Source organism: Eurypyga helias, unplaced genomic scaffold (assembly GCF_000690775.1).
Source record: "Eurypyga helias isolate BGI_N326 unplaced genomic scaffold, ASM69077v1 scaffold13883, whole genome shotgun sequence".
Lineage (NCBI taxonomy): Eukaryota > Metazoa > Chordata > Aves > Eurypygiformes > Eurypygidae > Eurypyga > Eurypyga helias.
The window spans coordinates 64-12,746 of NW_010239288.1; the positions used below are offsets into that span (position 1 = coordinate 64).

At 45.9% G+C, this 12,683-nt stretch overlaps 1 protein-coding gene across 1 annotated transcript in view; it reads left to right on the forward strand.

Moving 5' to 3' along the window:
* The first annotated feature begins 236 nt into the window (after positions 1-236).
* ADAMTS13 (ADAM metallopeptidase with thrombospondin type 1 motif, 13) overlaps positions 237-12,683 on the forward strand; it is a 20,091-nt gene continuing 7,644 nt past the window's right edge. The window contains exons 1-19 of the mRNA XM_010148096.1: positions 237-311; positions 622-688; positions 1,517-1,800; positions 1,990-2,160; positions 2,510-2,623; positions 3,399-3,482; positions 3,568-3,692; positions 4,450-4,596; positions 4,932-5,066; positions 5,624-5,774; positions 6,436-6,540; positions 7,008-7,159; positions 7,279-7,342; positions 7,910-8,036; positions 8,260-8,408; positions 9,747-9,867; positions 10,564-10,644; positions 10,900-11,081; positions 11,531-11,666. Of these exons, the coding sequence (XP_010146398.1) occupies positions 237-311; positions 622-688; positions 1,517-1,800; positions 1,990-2,160; positions 2,510-2,623; positions 3,399-3,482; positions 3,568-3,692; positions 4,450-4,596; positions 4,932-5,066; positions 5,624-5,774; positions 6,436-6,540; positions 7,008-7,159; positions 7,279-7,342; positions 7,910-8,036; positions 8,260-8,408; positions 9,747-9,867; positions 10,564-10,644; positions 10,900-11,081; positions 11,531-11,666 (2,470 nt within the window). The remainder of the gene's footprint in view (positions 312-621; positions 689-1,516; positions 1,801-1,989; positions 2,161-2,509; positions 2,624-3,398; positions 3,483-3,567; positions 3,693-4,449; positions 4,597-4,931; positions 5,067-5,623; positions 5,775-6,435; positions 6,541-7,007; positions 7,160-7,278; positions 7,343-7,909; positions 8,037-8,259; positions 8,409-9,746; positions 9,868-10,563; positions 10,645-10,899; positions 11,082-11,530; positions 11,667-12,683) is intronic.

Sequence of the window (12,683 nt, forward strand, 5' to 3'; positions counted from 1 at the left end):
GCGCTCTTTGGCTGCAGTAAAGCTGCAAACATTGCGCAAAACCTCCCTCCAGCTGTTCCTGTAAAGCCTGCGGCTGCAGGCCGTTCCCCCCGCCTGCCCCTCTCTGCAGAGGCTCAGCTCCCCTGTTTGTTTAAACCCTGCACTCTTCCCTTCCGCTCCACGTGATGGGCCAAACGTCGCCCTAATCACCCTCGGGCCGGCGCGGAGTCCGCACCGCTGGTTACAACTCCTCCAGCATGATCGTCAGCTTGACGATCCGGGCGCTCGTGATGCTTCCCTTGGGGTTCTGCTGGCCGTCGGCTTTCCAAGAGGTGAGTTTGACCTCCAGAAAATGCCGTTTCCAGGAAGCCTTCTTTATTTCTAGGAAAATAAAGAAGAGACAACACAACATGTTCTGAGCCAAACTCCATCGAACCTCACTAATCACGAAGATAAAGCTGTTTCCTCTGGGTGGCTGTTGTGCAGCCCATGCTTAGTGCAAAGTAAAGCCATGAGAACTTGGCATCGGCACGTGTTGAGTTGTTTGCTGGCGTTCCTTCCAGGTTAGGTTCAGTGAAGCGATAGTCTTGTATCCATTTGTTTTTTTTTAAAAAATGTAAAGCTATTCTTCTTCTCTTGCAGAAATTTCTCGATGCTTTGGATGGGGAAGATGTTTTCTCTTACTTTGGAACCAGCTCAGTGTCTGACGGTATGCAGGGCTCCTTCCTTCTTGATTTTGGAACACATCTGTCAGTTTATTTCTAATCCTGTACATTTGATAACGCTAAGAACACTTATTAACGAACCCTGATCTGACAAGCATTTAGCATTTCTGAGTCACATTGCTCAGAGAGGCAATCCATGTTTCAGTGTGAAAGTGGTTGAAGAACTGGGTCAGTATTTAAAATCTGCTGAAGGAGATATGATAAATCTTTTTGCACTTTTCTGCTGTGGCCCTCACTCAGTATTGCTATTTTTCTACAAGATTAAGAGATCCAGGTCTTCTGAGCGGGATGCTTTAGTCTAAGAGTAGCTTTAAATGCACTTGGTGGTTTTTTGGTTTTTTTTTTTTAAATAACACGTGGATAGACTAGTTTTCTGGGTCTGGATTGATGATATTTCAGAATAAAGGTATGTTTTCAACCCTCAAATCCTTAAAGGAAGGGTATTGTCTACTTGTGAATTCGCCTAGTGCTCATCCCAGTGTGTCTGGATTATGGTAATTCTCACTTTGTAATACCTCACATCTGAGGAAGGAAATCTATCTCAGCCTTGGTTAAATGAACTGTTCTCCTTATCGAGAGAGCAAAAGCACAGATAAATCAGGAGCCAGCTTCAGAGCTGTTGTCTGTTGCCAGTCAGATTATCCTCACTTTGAAAGCATAGAAGTTCTTCGACGTGATGAGCCTGAAAGGCCACAGCTGTCATTTGGAGAGTATTTTTTCTTAGGGAGATAGATCATTACATTTTTTTTTTCTGTGTACCATCATTTCTTATAACTGTTCACCTTGTTCTAGTCTTGTTTCATTTCTTTCAGTACCTGAGTTTGTTGTTGCTGAGCCAACTTGCTCTTGTAAAGAAGAACAGATTGGGCTGATGTCCTGTCGGATTCAACATTGCTCCATTGAGGCCTGGGGAGAACTCTATGCCTTCGAATTTCTAGAGGACCATGCCCTCCTTTCCTCCTCCTTTGTCATCAGTCAAGTGGTGAACTCTTCCTTTAGCTTACTGAAGCAATTCTCAGGCAACTGCTTTGCCGGTGGAAATCCACTGCAGCCTCCCGGGGCTAAGTGTAGAGTCACTTACTGTGAAGGGCAGCTGGTGAGTATGCACTGAGCTTATCCTTACACAGCCTTTCTAAGTTTGCAGCTTGATGCACCAAACGTGTGACCCATCCCTTTACTAAACCTGAGCATTACAAAGGAGAAACAGGAGGGATATGGCACACCGTTCTCCACTGATAGCAAATGTCATTGGAATAACTCAGAGGTGGAATTTCATCTCCTTTAGCAAGGAGTCGTCATTGCAGATGAGGAAAAGATTCATATCCGGCCTGTCAGAACCAAAGATATGGCCCTGCTGAAGGACCTCGGCTTCTCCAGACCCCACATTCTCTTCAGAAGTGCCACAGGAGGGGAAAATTCAGCAAGAGGTAACGTACATGGAGAGGAAGCCCTGCTTGTTGTGCTTGGAAAAGCTGTCTCCTGGTAGTGTGGTTGCTTGCCTGAGCCCAGAGGAAAAATCTGTATCTACAAATATATGAGTGTACTTGATAGATGTTTCTTATCTCCCTGAGGTGTAACTGGTGTGTTTTCATGTAGGTGTCTGTTATTCTGATAGTGTAAGCGTGTTACTAAGGATGCTGGCAAGTGACAAACCATCAGAGGTGGGGAAACCTGAGCAAGCAACTGGAAGAGTGGTCTTTCAGCTGGATTATTCTAGCCTTTCAGGAAGAGAGAATGGATCTGTAAGACCTTTTATGTTGTCTTACATTTTAAACTCCTTGTGTCCCTTTGTGCTGTTCAGCAAGAAGAGGGCTGAGGGAGCTGTCAAACATCTGGAGCTGATGGTTGTAGCAGGTCCAGATGTTTACTTGTACCACAAAGAGGACACAGAGCGGTATATTCTTGCCAACCTGAACATTGTAAGTAGTTTTCTGTTTAGATTGCTGTCCCAGTGTGAGAGTTCACAGTGTCACAGGCAGATTGACCTCTGTGAGTGCACTTGCAGAGGTGTTTGTGGTTCCCTGTGGTTCCTAATACAGAGCATTGGTTATGTGCAGGGTGTTCCCCTCTGCTTCCCTGGGCACTGCATGGCAAACTTTCCCTTGTACAAGGAGCTGCCTGAGGAGAAGGGGATGTTAGAAGCTCTGGGGTTGTAGCCTTAAAGCCCATATAGAAAATATAGCTCTTAATTTCATTATTAATATTGTTGTATGTCAGATAGAGCAGCAAGAGTTTTATCTCCAGAGTCTTGATCCAGTCTCTTTTGCTTTCAGTGAGATTGAAGCAGACCCACTGAATTAATCTTACATTTTACATTTCAATGATTTATTATCATTACAGAATTCCTCTGTCTCCCTTTGCTATTATTAAGGATTTGTTTATCCATTTTCTGTGGGTGTGTATTGCAAAAAAAGTCTTAACATTCACTCTGGTGCCCTAGGAAACTGTTTTCCATGCAAATTCTTCTCTCTGCTGCAGAGTATCTGACAAGTCTAACAACAGTTCTCATCTGTTGACAGACCTATTTGCAGTTGTAGTGCATACTTTAACGTTGTACTTCCTGGTGATTTTATAGTTGCCCCTTAGGGTTACCAGGCGTGTTAGCTTTGCAGTGAACGCAGCCCTGTCATTGTGAACAGGCCGTGGGAGTCCCGGAGGTGCTGCCTTTATTGAATCCTTTCTATCTCTTAACAGGGGGCAGAGCTGCTGAGAGATGCCTCGCTGGGTGCTCATTTCAGGGTTCATCTTATGCAAATGCTTGTTTTGAGAGAACCAGAGGTAAGCAGGGAGGACTGTATTCACCTTTTGTCCAAGAGGTTGCTAGAAGCTGTATGAAATGTGCAAACATGTGCCTTCACTCCAGGCAGAGGTAAACATCACAACAAATATCACCTCCTCGCTAATCAGTGTTTGTGAGTGGAGCAAGAAGGTCAACCCCCAGAATGACTCTGACCCCCAGCATGCCGACATTGTCCTCTATGTCACCAGGTACTGGGGCTCCCCTGCCCTGGGAGGGGACTGGAAACGCAGTTGCTGGTGTCCAGCTATCAGCACAGTGACAGTGATTTGCATGGGGTATTCCAGCAGTTTGACATCACAGAGTCTTTGGAAATGGGTCAATTCTCCTGTTTGGGGTTGATTCTCCTGCCCTTAGGGTAATGCAGGCAGGCAGAGGTGCTGGTTCTTCAGTTTCAGGAGGAACTGCAATATTTCCCGAGCACTGACCAGCCTGACATTTGTGCTTTCAGAGCAACACAGCCAAACCCGCTGCAGCTTTTTGTGGGCAGAAAAGTTCCCCAGTAACTGGAAGTGAAAACCCAGTGGTGTTTTCTATGGAGGATTTCTGGTGCTACTCTCGCTCAGACATTCTATCTGACTTTCGGGCCGCTCGCTCTGAGTAGCCTTGGCTAAGTGTGTTGAAGGCAAGCTTTTGTTGAGTGCAGTGGCTTTGGTTGGGTGCTCTTTCTTTGAAGAGATGATACTGCTCTGTCTTTTTGGAATAGGATTAGGTAATTTTATTCCGTGCTGCTTGTTTGGGGACATCAGGATTTTTAAATGTTGAACCACCACATATTTTGAACAGTGAGCATTTATTGCTACCATTTTGCCCCAGGGAGCTCCATGGCTCAAAAGAAATGTTACATAAAGTTAGATCAGGAAGGTGCCAATAAATTCAGTTGAATGTCTAGACCTGACTATTAGTTGTAATGGTTCTTTGCTCTTTCCTCTGTACGTCTTACTTTAGGTTTGACTTGGAGTTACCTGATGGGAACAAGGAGCTACGTGGAGTGACTCAGTTAGGTGGAGTCTGCTCCTCCTTCTGGAGCTGTGTTATTACCCAGGACACTGGCTTTGACCTGGGAGTTACCATAGCCCATGAGATTGGCCACAGGTCAGTAGGAAAGCCCCAGAGCAGTCCAGTATGTTTTGTTCAGGTTAAAACATCCCCCAGTTCAAAGAACTCGAAAGAAGGAAATGAGTCTTTTGGCATAACAGGGGGTTTCCAATAGATTATTCAAAACTTTTGGAAAGAAATCCTTGCATTTCTTGTATTCCTGCATGCTCTGTGACATTTAGAAGCTGCAAAGAGGAGAGAAAACCTTTGTGACAACAGTAAGAATAAAGGCTGCAGAGGGAGCTCAGCCCTTGCTTAGAGAAGAGAGGCTCTGAGGGAACAAAATCTCTGGGTTTCTTCTCCTCAGGGCACTGTGCTTCTTGTGTTTGCAGTCTTGGAATCCCCCACGATGGTGAGGGCAATCGGTGCAGCAGCAGTGGTTACATCATGGGGTCAGAAGGAAACCACACAAGCATCGACCTCGCCTGGTCGCAGTGCAGCCGAGAAGAGTTCCTGGCCTTTGTCAGGTAAGGGAATGGTCGAGCTCTGCGTGTCCATGTGGGAGCTGTTCCCTGTGCTGGGAGCTTAGGAGAGGGCAGGGAAAGACAAGGCATAAAATAGGACATTTCTGGAAAATGAGGAACTGTGAAAAGCTTGGAGTTGGTTTATGTCTTCTCACTTGAGTCTGTTGCTGAGGTTAAACCTGGTTTTTTGCTTCAAGCAGCTGGAAATTTCTTTGGTTAGTGACTAACATGCCTGGGCTATGTTGGGCTTCTCAGACACTAGCTCAGCCTGGCAATTTTATTTAAAATGTCAGAGCATCTAGGTTTAAACGAGCACTGCAGACTGTGAGCTGCCTGGGTGAAGAACAGGAATGGGTTTCTGTTCTAACTTCAGCAGCCAGGAACTGTGAGCATCTCCAGGCAGCTGCTGCAGCTAAATCCATCACAGCCCACAGTTAAGCATGTGTTGTCTGGGAAAGCAACAGCCAACTCCCAGAATGAAACTCAGCAGAAGTTTGCAAACATGTCATTGTCCTTACTGCCCACAGCTGGGAAAGTGATATTTCTTATGTTTCTATCAGCACAGGCCAAACAAACTGCTTAAATGACCTGCCGGACATGGACGGCAGCATCCCTGGATGGAAGCCTGGCTTGTACTATGGAGCAGACGAGCAATGTAAAATAGCCTTTGGGAGCGTTGCCACGGCATGCACCTTTGCTGACAGCAATGTTGTAGGTAGAAGGTTTGCCCATCTCGCTAGGGGCAGCCGGGAAAGGTTCTGGAGCTGAGGTTCAGGAAAAGGGAGCTGGGGACATTTTTATTATAAAGGGATGGATGGTGCTTTCCTGCCACGGATTTCTTGGCAAAGAACAAACCTTCAAATGCTTCTCTTCTCTCCATCTCCTCCTTTGTCCACACAAGTCTCCTTTAAAGTTTGCACAGAGCATTCTATCCAAACAGATAGGAGGGCCTGGTGGTGCTACTGCTGGGTACACCTACTCAGGTGATCTTGGGTCCCATTCTGGGGAGCTCTTGGTCAGTGGATCCCTTCAGCTTCCCCACCACCGCACAAGCCACATGGCTGCGCAGTGCAGAGTGGCTAATACCTGACATCTGGACATGTTTTGTTTATGGGGAAGCACTGCGGTGGGTGAAAGTTTAATTGCTTCAGTTCATCATCATCTAGCATTACAGCTAGCAGTGATGGTCTTTAACATGCCCACCACTTTTGCCCAGTAGCGGGAGAAATGAAGGGACTTGTTTGCATTGTTGGGTAGCCATGGGGAAACCAAACATCCAGAACATGCACCATTTAAATGGAGCAGCTTCTGGGGACTGCTGTGTTGGAGAGCCTAAGCGATTCCCTGAACTCCTGTTTTCTTGTCACACCAGGACATATGTAAAGTGCTCTCATGCCATGTACAACCAGGGGACAAATCCAGCTGTACTCGGCTTCTTGTTCCCCTCTTGGATGGTACGGAGTGTGGAATCAATAAGGTAAGGAGGCTGCTGATCTACTGATCAGGTGTGGGTGTGGGTGCCAGGAGCCCCTTTGCTAGCAAGGCATTGCTGGCGACTGGAAGGTCCGTGGCTTTCTGCCCCGCAGCCAGGGAGCAAGGCCAGACACTCCAGTCACCAGCTGGCACCAGCTGATCTTGGTGTTTCCACCCTGTCAGGATCTCTGGAGTTGCTCTGCAGTTCTATAGCCTGATCGACTCTCCTCCCAGGCTTTGCTTTCCACTTGAAATGACCTGTCAGCGCTTTTTTTAACCCCAACCCTATGTTAGACCATAATTAGGAACGGGACTCTTCTAGCCTTTCGTGAGAAGGTGTGTTGTGCATCTTGGGGTTCTCCATTACAGCCTGGCTTGCCAAAAGATGGGGACTTGAACCACTCTTGTAGATCCCAGCCCTGCTGAGTTCACTGTGGTGCTGCTGCCAACGTTATGTGTTCTTGGTCTTAGTGGTGCTCCAAGGGACAGTGCAGCTCTCTGGAAGAACTGAACCCCATGGCTGTAGTCCATGGGCAGTGGTCTGGCTGGAGCTCTTTCTCCTCCTGCTCCCGCAGCTGCGGAGGTGGAGTTGTGATAAGGCAGCGGTTCTGTAACAACCCCAGGTAAGAGCTGGGCAGTTTGCAGTGCCTCTTGGCTGATTCAGGGCCAAGGGCTCTGGGACTTGCTCTTTGCCTGGGACAAACCTGCCTCTCTTGAGCAGTTCTTTTCCTGTCATTTCCAGGCCTGCTTTTGGGGGGCAGGAATGCCGTGGCACTGGCATCCAAGTGGAGATGTGCAATACTCAGGTAATGGAGCTGATTGCATCTTCTGAGCGTTTTTCTTAATGCTGTTTAACCCTTTGAGAGCTGTGTTTTGGGACTCCCTCTCACAGCTGATTGCTCAGGGAAGGAAAACTAGAGATCTGGCATCCAGCCTCCATCTGTCTGACAGCAGGAGAGGTATTTATCCCACTGTTTCTGAAGACAGCAGTATTATTTAATACCATTGTTCTCATGTAATGAAGCGTTTTCTCTGTGCCTTCATAGCAGGACAGACACTGAGAAAATAGTGACTCACTTAATGATAGTTTTCTTCAGAGGGACATTCTTATATTGTTCCTATTTTCATTATTTATTTATTTAGTATAAATAGCAAAGATAGCAGCTTCCACACACAATTCTCTGCATATCCCACTGCCTTTTTCTAAAGTGTGTGGGGTTTGGGGTTTTTTTTATTATTATTATTTGCAGTTTTTTTGGTGTTTCACTTACCAGCCACTGCTTTTTCTGCCTTTAGCTGGTGAGTAAAATGCTGCTTGGGACTGTGCTCAGTAACTTCCTTTCATGACTCAGACACTTCTCTCTGGGATGTAGGCCTGTTTGCTGACCCAGCAGGACTTTATGGCTGAACAATGTGCAGCAACAAATTTAAAGCCACTGTATCTCACTGTAGAAGCCCCATCCTTTTATACCTGGACATCTGCTGTTGGCTTTGCCAAAGGTAAGGGGAGACAGAGAATCCATGGCTTCTTTGTGAAGGGGAGTGCTCATGGACCTGTCTGTACTTCGAAGTGAAAAGGCCCTTTCACTGATTGTTTCAGTTTTCAGGTGAAACCTGGATACTCTTTCCTGTCAGATCCTTTTAGCTTCTTCCCGTTGTTTGACAGTCCGCATGTGCCTTTCTGAAAGAGTAACTCCTTTCTTCCCCGCTCTGCCTCCTCCAGGAGACATGCTCTGCAAGCACATGTGCAGGGCCGTTGGAAAAGAATTCATGGTGAGCCGCGAAGACAGTTTTGTAGATGGAACCAGATGTGAGCAGGATGACTCCGAACACCACGCGGCTTTCAGTCTGTGTGTAATGGGAAGCTGCAGGGTAAGTAGCTGGGGAATCCAGGTGAACTTCTGACATGTAATCTGCAGCAAAGGAGTCAGTTACTAGGAGCAAGGGTAAAAAAATCACAGTGGCCCAAACGACAGAGCGAGCTCTTCTCAAAAGAACAGCGTTTTGTTCTTAGGTTGTTGGATGGAGTCCAACAAATCTACTGTTCTGTCTATGCATCCAGTGCCAATGCCCGCCAGATAAGAAATTCTGCTAATTATGCAGGAAGTACATAAGGCTATTCATCCCTAGTCTAAGAAGCAATTGGTTTGTGAGTTGGATGAGGAGACATCATGAGCTCTTCAGTTTGCGTGGTGTAAATAGCCCTTGAAAATGCTGAACCTCTTGGAGAAAAGTTACATGATTGGAACATAGGGGGTCAGTGGCAGAATAAGGAGTAAAACCTGGGAATCGTAACTGGACAAATTGGTTGCTGCAGTATCACTGGTCAGAACTGAAGTGTAAACTTTTTTGCCTGGATTGGGTGTGAGAAAGGCATTCTTTCACGGTGAACCTGACTAATAACTCCCTCATGCTGTCTGCATTTTAGTGACTGCCCAATGCTGACCCGGTTGTATGTTTTCTCTTGTTTCTTTACATTCCCGGAGTACATTTTTAATGTTGTATGTTCTCATTACCCCCGCGTTCACAATGTTTTGCAATGCATTTCCACCTAATGAACAGCAGAGGGTGTAGGTATCACCTATTCTGACTTGTGCGGTTCCATTGGCGACAGCGATAAATACGTATGTTATGGCAGCATCCAAAGCTTGGGATCAGTGCCTCTAGCATAGATTCAGCAGTTGCACATGTTTTACTGCTAAGCCTGCTGAGATCCTCCTGTAGCTTTGTGTAATTTAGTCTTGTTCGTGGGAATGAGGATAGAATCTCCTTCCTGAGCTCCATGGGATTGAAGGCCAGACTGAAGGATGTGAGCTAGGTTTGGGCAGCTAAAGATTCCTTTAGAACGTGCCATTCACGTTTACTGTTCTCCTGGGATTTCTTTTTTCCCTCCCCCCTCCAAAAAGGGTTTGTAGAAGAGAGGGAGAGCAGAGCCTTTGTTTTAGGTCTCTTTGGGCTGCTTCTTTTGGGAAAGAAAATGTCACACAATTAATGAAACTTGTGCTCTCAGCTGAGACTTTCTAATCCCCAGCTTTGCATACTGCTGTACAGTGGTGGATCTAGGTACAAATGCATCTTTGTCTATGCTGCCTTCTTAAACTCAAATTACTAATGACAAGGGCAGTTTGGGGAGTTCAGGCAATGTTGCTTTCATTCACTCGTTTTCTTGTCAGAATGGACAAGTCCTGACAGACTCTCCCCTTTGCTCAGGCATTCGGGTGCGATGGCCAGATGGACTCCAAGAAGATGATGGACTCTTGCAAGGTGTGTGGGGGTGATAACACCACCTGCACCAAAGTGAGTGGATCTTACACAGAAGGAAAAGCTAAAGGTGTGTAGTCATCACCCTCAGGTCCAATGTTATGGTACTGTTTGTATGCACATTCAGTGTTTGTAATCTTCTGCATGTGACTCTTGTGCTTCTGGTTGATTTTATTTGATGGAGGACATGGTGATGGAGTTTGGGTAGCTAACAGAGAAGGCAGCTAAGATCTGTAGCAGGGAGGTGGCTGTTGTGTAGGCAGAGTGACTTTTTTGGTGATAGTTTGTGCCTGGATATGGACCAGAAATGTAGCCATTTGGGAAGTCCAGCAAATTACTGGGAGCTGGAGGCTGTGTCAGATGCTTCCTGAGATGTTAAACATCATTTGGGGACTGATCTGGCTCTTGCAGCATCACATACAGGTATTAGCAGAGAAGGTAAAAAGAACAAAAAGCTGAGAACAGGACAGAGAATTCAGTTCGGCTGTTTGCTATGTTCACCATCCCTGTGCTCAAGCCAGGCTGACAGAGCTAAGGTCGGTGTGAATTTAGCCTGCTGGTTATCACTGTTCTACCCCTATATATATATTTTTTATATTAGCTATATAACCCCTGTCTGCAACTCGGTTTTGTTGCTGCCTGCAAAGCTTGTCCTCCAACAGGCAGCATGCTAGGAAGGTGAAGAGGGATTGATCTGTAACCTCCAGCCTGTTTAAGAGAGGTGCAGTAATGGAAGATGACCATATCTTTCTTTCCATCCTTCCAGAATACGTTACATTTCTCTCCCTGCCTCCTAACACCACCTTGGTCCATGTTACCAACTGGAGACCGCTTTTCACACATTTAGGTGAGTTGAATGAAAAGGGGCTACACGCAAGGCTAAAACACGCTTGGATAAACAAAAAAATGGAATTTGAGAGGAAAGTTCTTAGTGATTGTTTGTGGGATATTTTCCAGTGGGAGCTGGTAGAAGCTATGCTGTTTGGATGCCTGACTTAGATCAAGCTGGTTTCTGGCAAATGGGCAGTTTGTAGCTGCCAGCACGAGGGGATCCTGGTCACCGCATCATATCTTCACCTCACTGCTGCTTTTGCTCCTCTAGCTGTGAAGGTTGGAGGAGAATATGTGGTTGCTGGAAAAGGAAAAATCTCACTGAATGTCACCTATCCGTCGGTTCTGGAGGACAGCCAGATCAAATACAAAGTGTTTCTCACCAAGGACAACCTGCCAAGCCTGGAGGAAGTCCGTGTGGATGGGCCAACACAAGAAGAGATTGAAATACAGGTAAATTAAAATAGCAGAGTTGGAAAGGAGCCAGTCAGAACTGGCCAGGCTGAGTTTGTGTAGCTGTGCTGCAATGCAGAATCCAGGTGTAGCAGGCTTTGTGTCCAGGCTGTTGGAGATGGTGTTCACTAAGAGTGAACTAAGCAACTAAGTGTTGCTTTTGGGAAAGGTTGAGGGTTGGCTGCCTGTGGGCTTTCTGCAGGTCTGGGGGATAGCTGTATGGGGAAAAGCAGATCAAGTTAAGCTTTTTGCTTGGCTTAAATCTTTTTTTCAGTGGTCTGTGGACAGAATTCACAGGATGAGTACTCTGACTGCATCTGGCAAGAACTGGGAGTCAGCATTGAGGCTCGGGATTGGATGGAAAAGGGAGGACTAGCTTCTCTTATCTCTGCCCTAAGAAATGAGTCTGAGTTGATTTGTGCATTGACCACAACTTTTTCCTTCATCAGGTCTATCGAAGGTATCCAAAGGAATATGGCAATGCCACCAACCCAGACATCACCTTCAGCTATTTTGTCCCCAGAGAGAATCGGACGTACACGTGGATTCCTCAGCAGGGACCGTGTTCAGTGACCTGTGGGGAAGGTGAGGCAGCGGTGCTCAGCAGCTACTTTTCACAGAGATCTGGGCAGACTTCTAGCTTGGCTGGCTAGTAGTCACCCAGATCTTTATGCGTTGGGCTTTACTCCTGGGTGGGTGAAAGGGATGTGACATCAGGGATAGGTACTTGGTTAGAGGTTATTAAACAACTGAACTGAATTTAAAAGCAAATTGCTGAAAGAGCGCTGCAGTTGCCAGGGTGAAACTGAACCAAAGAGGAGAGTGGTGCAGCTTTTGAATGAAATCAGTAAGTCAGCAAACGATTTGAATCATCAAAATGATACTGGAAATGTTTGATCGTGAAGAGGATTTTTAAATAGGTTTTAACTGAACTTTTGGTTTTAAGACTAAATCATTTGCTTAGATTTTTCAGTCATTGAAGACTGTAATTTGAAGTTGGCTAAACATCAGAAGTCTGAGACCAAAGTGGTATCTGCTAACTAAAGCCTCAGAGCTAATTATATAACTTCCTTCTTAGAATTCTATTCCTGTGCCATAGCTAATCCTTTCTGTCTCCCTGAAGAAATCATAATGCAGATTGTAACAGAACACGCTGGTAGACAGTCTGGCATCTTGTTCACCAGATAATACAGATGATACTGGCAAGCCTCTCAAGATTTTTATGACAAGGATTTAGAAAATACATTCATGAATACCTATGGAAGCCAATCTATAGGACTAGTTATGTTTGGAGAGCTTTTCTCCAGCAGATTCCCCAGGTGAACTGGTTGCTGAAGCCCTGAAGTGAAGAGCTCAGAACACTCTAGGGCCTCCCAGCTAATGCAGTCACACAAAAATAAAAAAGAAAAAGAGAAAGCTGGGACTTAAAATAACAGGAAGTTGAGAAGCTGAGATGAAATTGCACTTTGAGAGGGGAAAGGGATGCTCAGGCCCTCCTTACCAGTAGACATTATCGGGGAACAAGGAGGGTAGTGAAAAGATAACATTGGTGATTGATTCTTGACATTTGTTTCTCAGGGTCACGCTCTTTGAGATTCAGGA